The sequence below is a fragment of the Chenopodium album genome, chromosome 18, assembly GCF_948465745.1.
Source record: "Chenopodium album chromosome 18, dcCheAlbu1.1, whole genome shotgun sequence".
NCBI classification, from domain to species: domain Eukaryota; kingdom Viridiplantae; phylum Streptophyta; class Magnoliopsida; order Caryophyllales; family Amaranthaceae; genus Chenopodium; species Chenopodium album.
Window position 1 is genome coordinate 4468950 of NC_137851.1, and position 15269 is coordinate 4484218.

Here is a 15269-nt window from a genome sequence, read left to right on the forward strand (position 1 = left end):
CTTTGGGATGCTTTATATGGTGTTGAAGATATCACTTGTGGTTGTAGTTGTGCTTCTGCTACTAAAATACGACTTAGGGTCGAGCGTGACAAAACTCATGATTTTCTTATGGGTTTAGATGATGAGGAATTTCGTAGTATTCGAACTCAGATTTTGGGGATGGATCCTTTTCCTGTTCTTAACCGTGCCTTCTCCTTAGTCACACAAGAGGAGAGACACAAAAATATTATTCGAGGGCGGGATAATAAGAATGATATTTTGAGCTTTGTTGTGCAATCAACAACACCTGGTGTGGCTACTACTCAACCAAGGTTTGCACCCTTATCACAACCACCTCTTGCTCCTCTTACTTGTACTTATTGTGACAAAATTGGTCATGACTATGACCATTGCTTTGAGCGTCTTGGTTACCCAACAAGCACTCGTGGTCGTGGTCGTGGTCGATGGGGCAGTCGTGGTCGAGGGGGAGGTCGAGGGCAGCCAAGAAACAACAAGGCTAACACTCTACCAACAGCAAATGCTACATCAGCGTCCAATGTAGCAACACCCTCTTCTTTAGCTCCTGCTTTTACTCCAGACCAAGTGCAACGCATACTCCATCTCCTTGATTCACCCTCTGCATCAACTATGAATGGTAAGAAAATGTTTGATAATGGTATTTGGTTACTAGATAGTGGGGCCTCCCACCACATGACAGGGACATTGGAATTTTTATTTGATTGTGTTGATTTAACTCATCAACCTGTGAGCTTGCCAAATGGAATGCAGACAAATGCAATAAAGCAAGGGAGTGTTCGTTTGAGTACAGAAATAGTACTCCACAATGTCTTATATGTCCCAAATATCAAATGCAACCTTATTTCTGTGGGAAAATTAGCTGTTGAATCTCCCTGTGTTGTGACTTTTACTGACAAATTGTGTGTGATTCAGGATTGCAATACGAGGACGTCGATTGGAATGGGTGAGCTTAGAAATGGGGTGTATTATTTCAAGTCTGTGGCACAAGAGGCTCGTGTTTGTGTGACTACTGCTGATACTACTTTGCTCCTTCATCAAAGGCTTGGACATCCTTCTAGTCAGACTATGTCTCTTATTTCTAGTTCATGTAGAAATAGAAAAATTAAGAAAATGTTGGATGCTTGTGATGTTTGTTATCGAGCAAAACAAACTCGTACTATTTTTCCTATTAGTGATAATAAAAATTCGGAACTTTTTGGTTTGATTCATTGTGATCTTTGGGGTCCATATACAAAATCTTGTTCTACAGGTTCTCACTACTTTCTCACTATTGTTGATGATAACTCACGTGCAGTTTGGGTGTATTTAATGAAGGACAAAACTGAGGTTCCTAGTTGTTTTCGTAGTTTCTTTGCTATGGTAAAAACACAATTTGGGAAAGTTGTTAAAATGGTGCGTTCTGATAATGGAACAGAGTTTCTGCCTTTGTTACCCTTTTTTGATGAGCAAGGCATGCTATTTCAGACTTCATGTGTAGGAACTCCTCAACAGAATGGTCGGGTTGAGAGAAAGCACCGCCACATTTTAGAGGTTGCACGAGCTCTTCGGTTCCAAGCATCCTTGCCAATTGAATTTTGGGGTGAAAGTGTGTAGGCTGCTGTTCATCTTATTAATAGAACCCCTACGAAAATTTTAGAAGGCAAGACACCATATGAGTTTCACTTTGGTTCATCTCCTCACTTTGACTTATTAAAAGTCTTTGGGTGTCTATGCTACGTTCATAACAAGCAACGTCGTAAGGACAAATTTGCCTCTCGGAGTCGGAAGTGTGTATTTTTGGGATATCCATTTGGGAAAAAGGGTTGGAAAGTTTATGATTTGGAAACTAAAGAAATTTTTATTTCTAGAGATGTTCGCTTCATGGAAAATGTTTTTCCTTTTGCCCAAGTTCCTACAACTCCACTACCTGCTTGCATTGATGATGTGTCATTAAATTGGGATATTGGGTTAGATTATGTGGACAGGGGGAGTACTATTACAAATACTACTCCACCAATTCAATCCCCTCAAATGCTAAATACACTTACACCCCAAACACAACACCCTTCTGGAACTAGCACCAGCACACCTCACCAACCAACTTCTCCCATAGTCACCCATAATCAAGATCAGAACACTCCAATTGTTGAGAGCTCCATTGCTGATCTGACTCCTCGTGTGCGACGTCCTCCTTCTTGGATGACTGATTATATATGTCACTCGATTCAATCTTCACCCCCCATTTCTAAAGCAACAACGCCTACTCCTTCGACATCCTCAGGTATGCAATTTCCCATTGCCAATTATGTTCAATATAATAATTTTTCTACTGATCATCGAAAATTTTTGGCTGCCATTACTTCTAATGTTGAGCCTACTTCTTATAAAGAGGCGGTTCGTGAGTCTAGATGGCGTAAAGCCATGCAAGATGAAGTTGAGGCTCTAGAAAGAAATGGCACATGGGAAATTACCGATTTACCTCCGGGAAAGAAACCCATTGGTTGTAAATGGGTTTATAAGACTAAGTTCAAACCCGATGGTACGATTGAGAGGGACAAAGCTCGTGTTGTAGTGCTTGGTAACCATCAAAAAGAAGGGGAGGATTTTACTGATACTTATGCACCAGTAGCTAAAATGGTAAGTGTCCGTACTTTTCTTGCCGTAGCGGTTGCTAAGAAATGGGAAGTTCATCAACTTGATGTCAACAATGCCTTCTTACACGGTGATCTTAAAGAGGAGGTTTATATGAAATTACCTCCCGGGTTCACTACGACATCTCCCACCAAAGTATGTCGTCTTAGAAAATCTTTGTATGGTCTCCGTCAATCACCTCGAAATTGGTTTGCCAAATTGACTTCCGCTTTGCGTCTCTATGGTTTTCAACAATCACATGTTGATAATACTCTGTTTACTCTTCGAAAAGGGACTGATATTCTCACAGTTTTGGTCTATGTCGACGATATTTTGGTAGCTGGTAACAACTCAGCTCTTTGCTCGTCTTTTAAGCGGTATTTGAATGATTGTTTTAAGCTAAAAGACTTGGGTCCTCTTAAGTATTTTTTGGGTATTGAATGTGCTCGATCTTCAGAAGGAATGTTTTTGTCTCAACGCAAATATACGCTTGACATTCTTGCTGAAACTGGTTTAGGGTCTTGCAAACCAGTAGATACTCCATTACCTCAGAATCATAAGTTAGCTCTTGCTTCAGGTCCTTTGTATCATGATCCTGCCAAATATCGACGTATCATTGGCCGCCTCATTTATCTCACCATCACTCGCCCAGACATCTCTTATTCTGTCCACATTCTATCTCAATTTATGCAATCTCCACTGCAAGAACATTACGAGGCAGCAATTCGAGTCTTGCGATACCTTAAAACTCATCCTGGTCAGGGTGTGTTCCTTAGTTCAGACAATGATTTGCAACTATATGCTTATTGTGACTCTGATTGGGCGAGTTGCCCTATTTCACGTCGTTCAATTTCGGGCTATTTTCTCACCCTCGGCACTTCTCCTATTTCGTGGAAGACAAAGAAGCAAGCAACCGTGTCCCGTTCTTCGGCGGAAGCAGAGTACCGTTCCATGGCTTTTACTTGTGCCGAGGTTAAGTGGTTACGCTCCTTCCTCTCATGCTTAGGTGTTTTTCATCGTCAACCAGTTCGCTTGTTTTGTGACAACCAAGCTGCACTCCACATTGCTGCAAACCCTGTTTTTCACGAACGAACTAAGCACATTGAGATCGATTGTCATTTTGTTCGAGAGCTCTTGGTTGCCGGGGTTATTAGTACATCTCATGTACGGACTTCTCTTCAACTAGCTGACATCTTCACTAAGGCACTAGGGACTAATCAATTTTACTTTCTTATGTCCAAGTTGGGTGTTCGTGATCCTCACACTCCCACTTGAGGGGGAGTATAGGAAGTTTAAGAGATGACTATTTCCTATTTGTAATTTACAGCAAGTTTATTTTGTAATTAATGCTTCACTAGTTCTTAGATAGCACTCTTTTCTTAGCTTTAGAGTAGGCTGTATATATTCTGGACAGAGCTTTGTATCAAAGGCAGGGGAATCGTCATATATCATCCCCAATTTTATCATTGTGGCTTATGGAGCCGAATGAAGATGCTGCCATCCGTGCTAGGAAGCTCGAAGATAAATTTCCAAATGGTGCAAGACTTGTTATAAAGCGTTCCAATATTGACGAGATACAATCGTTAATTACTTTATAACACAAATCTTAATACCCGTGTTGGTTAGAAGAATATGATGCGTAGCTATGAACTGTAGTTTGTTGCAAGTTCTTGGGAAGTCTTGTATGGGATTGTTGTGAATTAGTGGGAATTTTAATATTTGTTTTCGATTATGGCTTGATATTGACTAGGATATCAAAGCTCAAATATTATAGGAATATCGTTCTGTCTTACATTCATGTTAAAGCTTCATTTCTGGGAGTGGATTATTGAATGGAAATTTCGTTATTGGAAGAGCCATTGTTAGCAGCCTTGTTGTTGTGGTTTTGTAGCTTGCGTATCAAGGCATTGTTTTTATGATACTAGGGTCCTAACTCGTAAGACGCATGCATCCGCGTGGAGCTGTTAGGCATAGATGTAGGGTAAGGTAATTAAGTGTTAATAGTTAAGAAATTGTGTACATGCTAAAATGAAGTACCGTTTGGAGGTAACATTGCTTGCCTTTGAAATTGGGTTTGAAATTGGTGCATAGCGCTTATTGATTTCAGCGCATATAAGATGCTAATTTTGCAATTAGTTGGAATTTATAAGATGGTAAAAAGTACCACTACACTTGTAATTGTAATGTAATAATGTGAACCATAAATGCAGCTTGCTTATAAGCAAAAATTATTGAACTCCTAAATGTCTACAAATTGCAATGGAGAATTATGAAGAATTACTATTGAAAATACTACTATCCCAAATTTTAAAAGTTTGCAATAAATAGAGGGATTTTGCTAATGTTGTCTTTTGCTAATGTTGTCGTTTCAAAAAAAAAAAAAAAAAACAAAAATGTTGCTTAATGTTGTCAATTAATGTTATCTTTTCATAAGATGTAATTTGCTAATAACTTTCTTTCTCTACATATATATACCGTTGTTAATTATAATAATTATACGATTTTACCATTTTTTAATACATAAATGTAAACATTACACAAAAAGCCAATTACTATTAACGTTAATTTATGATGTCTTATACATTACGCGGTTCTTATTGACCTTAAACTAGCATTGAGTTGTTGACTCCTACCATAACAAGTCATCAATAAGGATTAACAACAAACATCTTACAACCCATTCAATAAATATCTCTTAGGGCCTGTTCATATTTACTAAATTGAGCTGAACTGAACTGAACTGAACTGAACTGATTGGAGCTGAACTGAACTGAACTGAACTGAACTGATTGGAACTGAACTGAACTGAACTGAACTGAATTGAGCTGAAATGAATATTTTATGTGAGAGGGAAATTAAGAGCTGAACTGAACTGAACTGAACTGATTGGAACTGAACTAAACTGATTGGAGCTGAACTGAACTGAACTGAACTGAAATTAAGTAAATATGAACAGGCCCTTAATTAAGTTTAAGTAGTACTTAATAGAGAAAACAGTTTAAGACAATGACACATACAAAATGACATTTTATGAAACAATGACATCTTATAGTATATTTATTAACAAATTGCCTTCAAAGTTACTATTCTTTAGAAGGCACCAAATGCATGTAAGATTTTTGTTGCACATTTTTTTTACCACTTTTGTCCTTTTTACCGATAAATAACTAAATTCTCCTACCCAAAGAGTAAAGTGCAATTTGCCAAATTGTATAAATGAATAATGAATGATGGCCCTCAAATAAAAAACTATAGTATATTAATTAAATAATTAACAAAATGGATAATAAAAGTGATTCTTATCCTCATAAAGTCATTCACATCTTCATTTCCCAAAGTTTAAACCTTCCTTTTAATTTTTTTTTTTTTTAAATTTAATAATTTTCATATAATGCTACATAACAGCCCGTCAACACCGTGGCATTTCAATTTCGTATATTCTTTCTTTATCATTCCGTCATCTAAAATGACTAAAATACCCTTAACACTAATAAGCTGGATGAGGGTATTTTCGTCAATTCATCACTTCGTCCCAAGCAACCCATGTTCAGTCCAAAAAAGCAGACCGTTATACTTCCCAAAGTACCCCTAAAGTAATGCTACAACTCCAAACACTCAAGGGTAAAAATGTCTTTTTCACAGCACAAAATTGCTGTCGGACACTTTTTGGTTTTTTTATATTTTGTATTTTTATTTTTTACAATTAAAATAAAAAAATAAAAAAGTTGAAAAATAAAAAGAAATAAATAACACGAACGTGACTGATCCCCGCGCTTCACGAAAGGTGGCTAAGTAGGAGAGAGAATAAAGTATTTTTCTAGAGAGAGAAAGAACCAAACTTTTTAGAGAGAGAAAGTGTTCGTTGGGAGAGACGTTATCGGATTTCAAACGTCTTTCTTCTTCGTTTCGCCGGTGAATTGGATTTTCAACTTTCAATTCCGGCGTTTTCTGGGGGTTTTATTGTCTTCTCCTTTGTTTTTTTCGCCTGATTTCGAAATTCTAGGGTTAGGGTTTTTGGTTGGTTTTCAAGATACTCAAATCTTGATTTGCTTTAATCAAAATTGTTCATCTTTTTTGATGAAGTTGAGTTACTGGGTTGATTTCTGCTGCTGTAAATCGGTTGAATTGTAGTTTGAAGCAATGTTTACACCCCAGAAGAAGGTTTTTTCGGGCTGGTCTTTGTCACCGAGGAGAGAGAATCAGAAAACTCCAGTGCCGAATTCGAATTCTAGCGCGCGAATTTCTGAAAATGGAGGTGCGATTGTTGTTAGGGATGGGGACGATCTCGAAGATTTGGATGAAAGAACTGCTAAGCTTGAAAATGAGGTGGGTTTTTTTGGTTTATTAGCTCTGTTTTATCTTAATTACTTAATTTCCCTGTTTTTTTTTTTTTGCATGAATTACGAGTTTTGCTCACCTGGGTTTGCTCTGTTTTTACTTTATTTTTGTGGGTCTTACTTTACTTTTTTCATTAATTTTTGTGCTCTGATTTGAGTAGATTTGTTTTTTTGCTTAACAATATAAGTACTTCGTATTGTTTGCTGTATATTATTAACGAATGTTGGTTCTACTTGAGTAAGGTTGAAAATTAGTTGTTTTTTTTGCCGTTTTTTAATTGGAATTCCCCACCCTTAAAAAAAGAAGCAGCTTGAAGCTGTGTATGTTGTCAGTGAAGTGTTGGGTGCAGTGGATGTGAGGTGCATTGGGTTGTACCAAAATGTCGATTGACCATCAATCGGTGGGTATGATGAATATAAGGTGTTGGGACTTGTGGGTTTTTTTTGGCGAAAATGCAGGAACTTTGGATATTATAGTTATATCTAAAAACTACTTTGTCTAAGGGACAGTGACAATAGCCCATTTTTAGGAGCTTAAGATCCTATGGTAGCCCCATAATGCCTTGTTTAGTTGTTTTTACGGACTATAATTGGATTTATAAAGCTGGTTTTCTGCTTGAATTGATGGTCATTGATTTAGGGAGCAGCTAGTTTTGGTGTAGATTCCTGTCATCATTTATTCTTGTGAGCCTATCTTCTTTTTTGGACGCTTATTTTTCTCGTCCGGATTCCACTTCCCCATGGAACAAGGAAAATCCACCTGAATGAGCCCAATTAGTTTCTTGTTTTGAAAAACCCCTGTCTTGGCTACAGATATTAAAGGTTTCCAGGATCAGCTGAACTTTGTCATTCAATTTACTATGAATAGTCATATTCTGCAAAGTTGGGTGTTGGGAGAAAATTCAGGGGAGTATAGTTAACACTATCTGCCTGGCTTGTTATTAGCGAAGTATTTTGGCTCGCTTGTTATTTTATGTGAATTGTAAAATCTGGTTACTAGTTCTGTGTGGCAACACTTATGCCATGCATGCTAAGCTCTGTGTAGAGGTTTTGTCTGCATGTTTTTGATCATGTGATTGATTCTTGCAGTTATTTGAATACCAATACAATATGGGACTTCTCTTGATTGAGAAGAAGGAGTGGAGTTCGAAGTTTGAAGATCTTCAGCATGCATTAGCTGAGCAGAAGGATGCACTTAAACGAGAGCAGGCAGCTCATCTGATTGCAATATCTGATCTTGAGAAGAGGGAGGAAGATCTAAGGAAGGCATTGGGTGTGGAGAAACAGTGTGTTAAAGATGTAAGATTTGCACTCAATTACTCCTTTCTTGAGATTTGCACTCAATTACTCCTTTACTCATTTTACCCTTCGAAGATGAGCTTATGCATTGATTGTTCGTTTGTATTTCAGAAATCAATTTGCTCTCTGCCTTTTGTGCTAAATTTGCTCTATTTCATTTAATTTTAACTTGCATTATGAATTATCAATTGGAGCTTTAATGGCATATATCAAACTAGTCATATTTCAGATTTGTGTGCGTGCTTCTGAGTTTGCAGTCCCACCTTATGACTCCTGTAATTTCTTTGGTGTTAGTGGCTGCTTTTTTACAACTCTCTTATTGTCAGTCTGTCATAGACAAACACATTCAGATTTCAGACATTTGGTGGTCATCTTGTATTATCACTGGCTAAAATTGTCAATTGTTGGTTATTGTAGCTGGAGAAGGCCTTGCGGGAGATGCGGTCAGAATATGCTGAAATTAAATTTACAGCTGATTCAAAATTGGCCGAAGCCAATTCTCTGGCAGCTAACATTGAAGAGAAATCTTTAGAAGTTGAAGCAAAACTGCGTGCGGCTGACGTTAAGTATGCAGAGGCAAGCAGAAAGAGCTCTGAAATAGAGAGAAAATTGCAAGATTTAGAAAGTCGAGAAAGTGCTCTTCGAAGGGAGCGATTGTCTTTTAACTCAGAGTATGTGATAGACTTGTGTTATATCTCTTATATAAACGGCTATGCTAATGTTTTGTGCTCAATTTAACCTAACTAATATATTATTGTTCTTTTCAATAGGAAAGACGCGCATGATGCTACTTTGTCTAAACAAAGAGAAGACTTGCTGGAATGGGAGAGGAAGTTACAAGAAGGAGAAGAGAGATTATGTGAGGCTCGGAGAATCCTTAATCAAAGGGAAGAGAGAGCCAATGAAATTGATAAGGGCTGCAAGCAGAAAGAGTTAGAACTGGCTGAGGTACAAAAGAAGATAGATAAAGCTAATATGGATTTGAAGAAGAAAGAGGAGGATATAAGCCAGAGGCTATCCAGCTTGACTGTAAAAGAGAAGGTGAATTTACTAAATAAACTTGTCTATCTAAATTTTAGTTTGTAATAGTTGCTGATCTGATCGTTTTTGAGCTTGCAGGAAATTGATGCTTTGAAATTGAGAATTGAAGGAAAAGAGAAAGAGCTATCTGCTCGGGAAGAAAAACTTAATGAGAGAGAAAAGGTGAATTTTTAATTATTTGGTGATATATTCGTGTCCAAACGTTAGTGCCTTTTTATGCCAGAGTAATTTGTAACTGCTTAATCAGTAGTGAGTCTGTGTTTGTATAAACAAGCTGTTAAATTGTTGTAACATTGACTTCTAACTTTATGTTTTTCTCACCTCCTGCAGAATGAGCTCCAAAGTCTTCTTGATGAGCACAACGCTCAATTAGATGCTAAGAAGCAGGAGTTTGAGTTTGAGATGGATAAGAAGAGGAGATCCGTTGATGAAGAATTGAAAGGTAAGGTCATTGAATTAGAGAAAAAGGAAGCTGATATCAGTCATGCAGAAGAAAAAATCGCAAAGCGTGAACAGGCTCTGGACAAGAAATTGGAGAAGTGTAAGGAGAAAGAGAATGACTTAGAATCAAAAACCAAAGCATTGAAGGAAAGAGAAAAGATTGCAAGGGAAGAGAATAAACAATTAGAGAAGGAAAAGAAGCAGATACTGATTGACTCTGAAAACTTACTTAAGCTCAAGGAAGAACTGGAAAATATTAAAGCTGCCAACGAGAAACAGCTGTTGAGGATACAACAAGAGAAGGAAGAACTTAGAGTGACTGAAGAAGAGAAATCAGAGCATTTGCGTCTTCAGTCTGAATTAAAGCGGGAGATAGATGAATGCAGATCACAGAAGGAAGTACTTTTGAAAGAAGCTGCTGAGTTGAAACAGGAAAGGATGGCATTTGAGCAAGATTGGGAATCGCTGGATGAGAAGAAGGCGGAAGTTGAACGGGAGCTGAAAAAGTTAACAGAAGAGAAAGAGAAATGGGAAAAATGGAGACATTTGGAAGAGGAAAAATTGAGGAACGAGAGTCTGGCTTCTCAGAAGAAGATGGAAAGTGAGCTTAAAGCTTTTGAATTGGAAAAGGATTCATTTGCAGCTCACATGGAGTATCAGAAATCACTGTTGTCAGAGAGAGAAGAGACCGAGAAGAGAAAGATGATTGATGATCTTGAACGGAAGAAAAGAGACCTCGAGATTGAAATGCGGAAGTTGATTGAAGAGAAGGAAGCAAATCTTTCTGAAAGAGAGCGTCTGTTTGAGGAAGAAAGAGAAAAGGAGCAGAATAATCTAAATTACTTGCGAGAAATAGCTGAAAGGGGAATGGCAGACTTAAAAGAAGAGCAAAGGAGAATTTCAAAGCAAACAGAAGAAGTGGCTGCTAGTAAGAAAGACTTGGAAGGGCGTAGACTTGAAATTCAGAAGGATGTTGATGAGCTTTTTGCTCTTAGTAACAAATTAAAGGATCAGAGAGAGCAGCTTGTTAAGGAGAGGGAGAGGTTCATTTCATTTGTTCAGAGATTTAAGAGTTGTGAACAATGTGGTGAAGTAACCCGGGAATTTATGCTTTCTGATCTTCAGTTTTTAAATGATATGGAGAATAGGGAGATTCTTCCTCTGCCAAAGCTGGCTGAAGATTATATCCGAAACAGCTTTAAGGAGAATCTCCATTCACCTGAGTCCCCTGTTCGTGGAAATGTGGAGTCATTTACCCCAGGGAAAACCGTGTCTTGGCTGCGGAAATGCACACAAAAGATACTGAACTTATCACCTATCAAAAGAGAAGAACCAGCTGCATCAGATGGTTCTCCAGCAGACCAGGATGCTAATGCAGGACTTACTTCTGATAAACATGATAATGTTGAAGAAGTGCAAGAATTGTCATTTAGGATGGCAAGTGATTCATTAGATGTGCAGGCGGCAGTTGATGAGAATGTCAGGGAGGTAGAAGGTGATCAAGATCCTTCAGTTGGAGCGCGGGGTAATACTGACAGTGGTAAGGAGCCTGAACCTTCCCAGAACTCAGATCAACACAGAGCTGGAAAGAGAGAAAGACTCAGAGTCAGGACACGCTCGGTGAAGGATGTAATTAAAGATGCTAAGGACATTGTTGGTGATGCAATTGAACCAAGTGTTAGTGAGCATCCAAATGGTGATGCTGAAGACTCTATTCATATGGATGGTGGGAGTCGGGAGGTTTCTAGTCTTGCAGACAAAGAAAATAGAAAAAAGGGAAGAAAACGCGGTCGTGCTCTCACTTCACAAGCTACCGCAAGTGAGCAGGATGATGGGGAAAGCGAAGGGCGTTCTGACAGTGTTGCGGCTGGAGGTCCCAGGACGAGGCGACGAAAAGTCTCTGCAGGTGTGCAAGTGCCTGCTGAAAGACGATATAATCTCCGGAGGCCAAAGAAGTAAGTATTATTATGAATTTTATACTTTTTTCTTCTGTTTAATGTGATGTCAGGGGTTTTAACCTTTAATTCTGCCCCAACTATAAACGATCAGAGACACATTTAAACAAATAATAAACAAGTGAGAAGGCAACTACAAATTGCTTGGCCTTATTAATTATGTATCTTATCCTTAATGCTGTAGTTCCTATGTTTAAGCAACTTTCTATTCTTTGCCTAATTTTGTTTTACCTGTCCATATATTCACAATTTGTTCAGAGTGAAGGAAATCTATGCCTCTTATCTCGTGGTGTATTGTGTATTTTGTGTGGTTTTCTAATGAGTTTTGGGTGGTCAAGCGTTTGAACTAGATGTTTATGTGATGGAAACACTCTGCTAAATCTGCAAAACTAGTAAATTAATTCTTGCGTTTGATTTTTCCTAATTAATAATTTTTTCAACAAAAATGTTTAGGTATTTCCTTAAAAATAATTATGAATTGGTCTCAAGTCAGAGATGGTTTGTCAAATTGTCAGTGTGATTATAATGCATCATGTCAAGGTTTGATTCTTACTTGGGGTTTATGCTGGTTATAGAGTTGCCACAGGCGCAGCTGTAAAAATAGCATCTGATGCAAGTAAAGGTAATGATGAAGAAGATGGACAAAAGGAGATTCTAGATGGAAATTCAAAACCTGGGCCCTCACATTCAGCCGGAGTCGCTAGTGAAGATGGTGCAACGAGTATAAACTTGATGGAGGTGAGGACTATTGTTTGCAATCTTGTATTGTTGCTTTTTCTTAAGCAAATTCTTATTTCAAGTACAGACAAAGAATGTCTATTTTGTACCATCTTAGTGATTTTTTTTCATCACTGACAGGTTCAGGTTGAGGAGACAAACATATACACTACTCCCGTACCTAAAAGGAAGGTCAAAAGCATTGTGCAGAGTGAAGAGGTAAATGGAACTCCTGATAGACATGGTAAATATGGTGATGAAGATGGTAGTGTTACGGAGGAAGAGGATGATGATGACAATGATGATGAAGAGGCTGAGCATCCAGGTGAAGCTTCAATAGGAAAGAAGCTGTGGAAATTCTTGACTACATGATGGCACATATAGAAGCATCAATTATCAGCTGATTCAGCGTTTGTTCTTCAATTTCGTCACCATTGATTATTATCCCCTTAATTCTTCCATTCGGGAATGTCCATGTACTTGTGTATTAGCATATTGAACCTAGAGTTGTGAGCCCGGAATCTCTATACAAAGTTTTAGGAAGAGTTCCGTTTAGTCTGTCTTGTGCTTTCTGGTAGGAGTAATGGGATGTCTTCTGTCTATTAATTACAGGAGCTTAGATGAGTGTAGTCGTGGGCCTGTGCGTTTTTTTACGCAGTACTTAGCTTACCACATTTTTTATAGTGAATGTCAAATTTGTTTGTATCATTGGTTTGAAGATGATTGAAATCTTTTGCTCATTTTGTATTCTCTTGCTTAACTCTCCCTATGTGAAGACTTTTGCTCTAATTGTCGATACCTTGACCTGCGTTCTATCATCTTTACCAGCTTGGGTATTCTAGGAGAAGTTTACGAGTTAATAAGCTTTGGAGTTTGATGTTATTGAGTTTTAAGTAGGAAAAAATTGTAAATTGAAAATTTTACGTATACGAGGAAATGCTGGATAATTGATACAAGTACGAAGTAAAGTCAATGACCATGATAACATGACACTAAAGTTTAAGTTAATGTAATAATAATCATAACATTATTACTCCATTGTTGATTAATTCCCAAAATGGAAAAATGTATAAAAAAAAAATCAATGAAGTTGACTTTAGTAATTGTGATTTATGGTAAATAAATCAGAATAATACAGATTTGTGCTGTAACCCAAATAGCTTACCAAAGGCCACTTCTTCACTACAGTTGACATTCTGATCTCATAATCATTTTCATTTGCTTGATTTGAGCAGCTATTGATCGTCGAAGAATCAAAAATGGAGACCGGAGATATATATGTCGCGGCATCTGGTCAACTAGTTATTGAAAAACTGGCATCTGTAGGGGTGAGTCAGTTTGTTGTTGAGGGAGGGGTAAAACAACTCAAAACAGACTGCTTTCAAGAATGGGAGAAAATGCTAAGGATGATCGAACCGCTGTTAAGTGAAGCTGAGCAGAGGCAATGTCAAAATAAGCTTATCAAGGTATGATTAGAAGATTTACAAGACTTGGCTTACGATTTGGAGGGTATTTTGGATGACTTTGTTGCTCAAACTCGAGAACTTCATGAGTTGAACAAGGATATTGGATGTAATAATAATATTCTTGGGTCAATTAGAAAAAAGGTGTGTATTGATCTATCTCAGCTTTCTTCTCTCTTTCTTCCTTTCTTTTATCCTGTTCCATGATTTTGTTTTTATTAGTGAATTTTAATGGACGGTCAGATATACATGGTGGAAAAAGAAAGAAAAAAAAAAAAAAAAAGATAGGGGGATTTTCGAATTATGTGTATTATTTTGCTTGTTAAGTGTTGTAAACAGAAGATGAGTACTACAGAAAGATGATGAATAGATTTTTTCTACTTGTGGTTAGGGGAGTTTAAACTATATCTGATATCCTCGTATTTATATAGATCAGATTTGTTTGTATTCATAAATGAAATTTACTAAGAATCATATTATTAGTTACGTTGCTGAACTTCAGCCATTAATAAAAAAAGAAAGAGAGCCTAAAATGGTGCAAAGAAACAGACCATCCTCACAAACAAAAGGCTTTCTTAAGCTGATTTGAGCAGATTGGTACCTATTTCACTAACATGAGTAGTCGAGTAGGCTGTGTATTCGTGCTCCACACTACCTCGGTCATGTAAGCTCAAGTTTCTCGTTGTGATCCTTATTGATTTGTGACAGCCTTAAACATCCTCTTGTTTACCACAGTTCTATGTACAAAGCTATCATAACTGTAGTCCTGTAGAGTGTAGACTATGATCCGGGTTAATGGCATTTTATCATACTTCATACCTGTATGTTCTTTTATCATTATACTACGTACTTGTATGTTCTTTTAACATATTTTCATGTACAAAGCCATTATGATAAATAACTCGTGAAATTCTTTCTTTAGCAACTGATTATATATGCCTCACTTTTCTGTTTCTTTGATAAGTTGAAGAGCGTTTCAGCTGGTGACTCCAGAGATGTGCAACGTTTTCAACATTTAGGCGGAGACCTTTCATCCAGGATTGAAGAGATGAGCAACCGCATGCAAGACATTCAGACCCAAGCTAGCGACTTGGGTCTTTCCGACTGTATCATCTTTAGTGTTGAGGTTGATGTCAACACTAAAAAAGGTATGAAGTGGCGGCAGCCTCACAATTGCATGAAAGTCTGTGAGTTTAAAGGGTGCAAGCAGGGCTTAGCATTCCCTGCTTGGTTAGGAAATAGATTTTTCACATGCATGGTCTGCGTAATTTTGATGGATTGTGTGAGCTGTGAAAGCTTGCCACCACTAGGATTGCTACCCTCTTTAAAGGAGCTTCGAGTTGAAAGAATGGACAATATAAAGAAGGTTGGTCCTGAATTTTATGGAC

The 15269-nt window shown here is 37.7% G+C and overlaps 1 protein-coding gene across 1 annotated transcript; it reads left to right on the forward strand.

The window, feature by feature from the left end:
- Positions 1–6391: 6391 nt before the first annotated feature.
- LOC145591251 (protein CROWDED NUCLEI 1-like) lies at positions 6392–13216 on the forward strand. Its single transcript, XM_081647654.1, has 8 exons — positions 6392–6954; positions 8055–8264; positions 8682–8935; positions 9035–9305; positions 9384–9467; positions 9636–11701; positions 12277–12439; positions 12560–13216. The coding sequence occupies exons 1-8, from the start codon at positions 6769–6771 to the stop codon at positions 12788–12790; spliced, it is 3465 nt and encodes a 1154-aa protein (XP_081503780.1). The 5' UTR covers positions 6392–6768; the 3' UTR covers positions 12791–13216.
- Positions 13217–15269: the final 2053 nt, after the last annotated feature.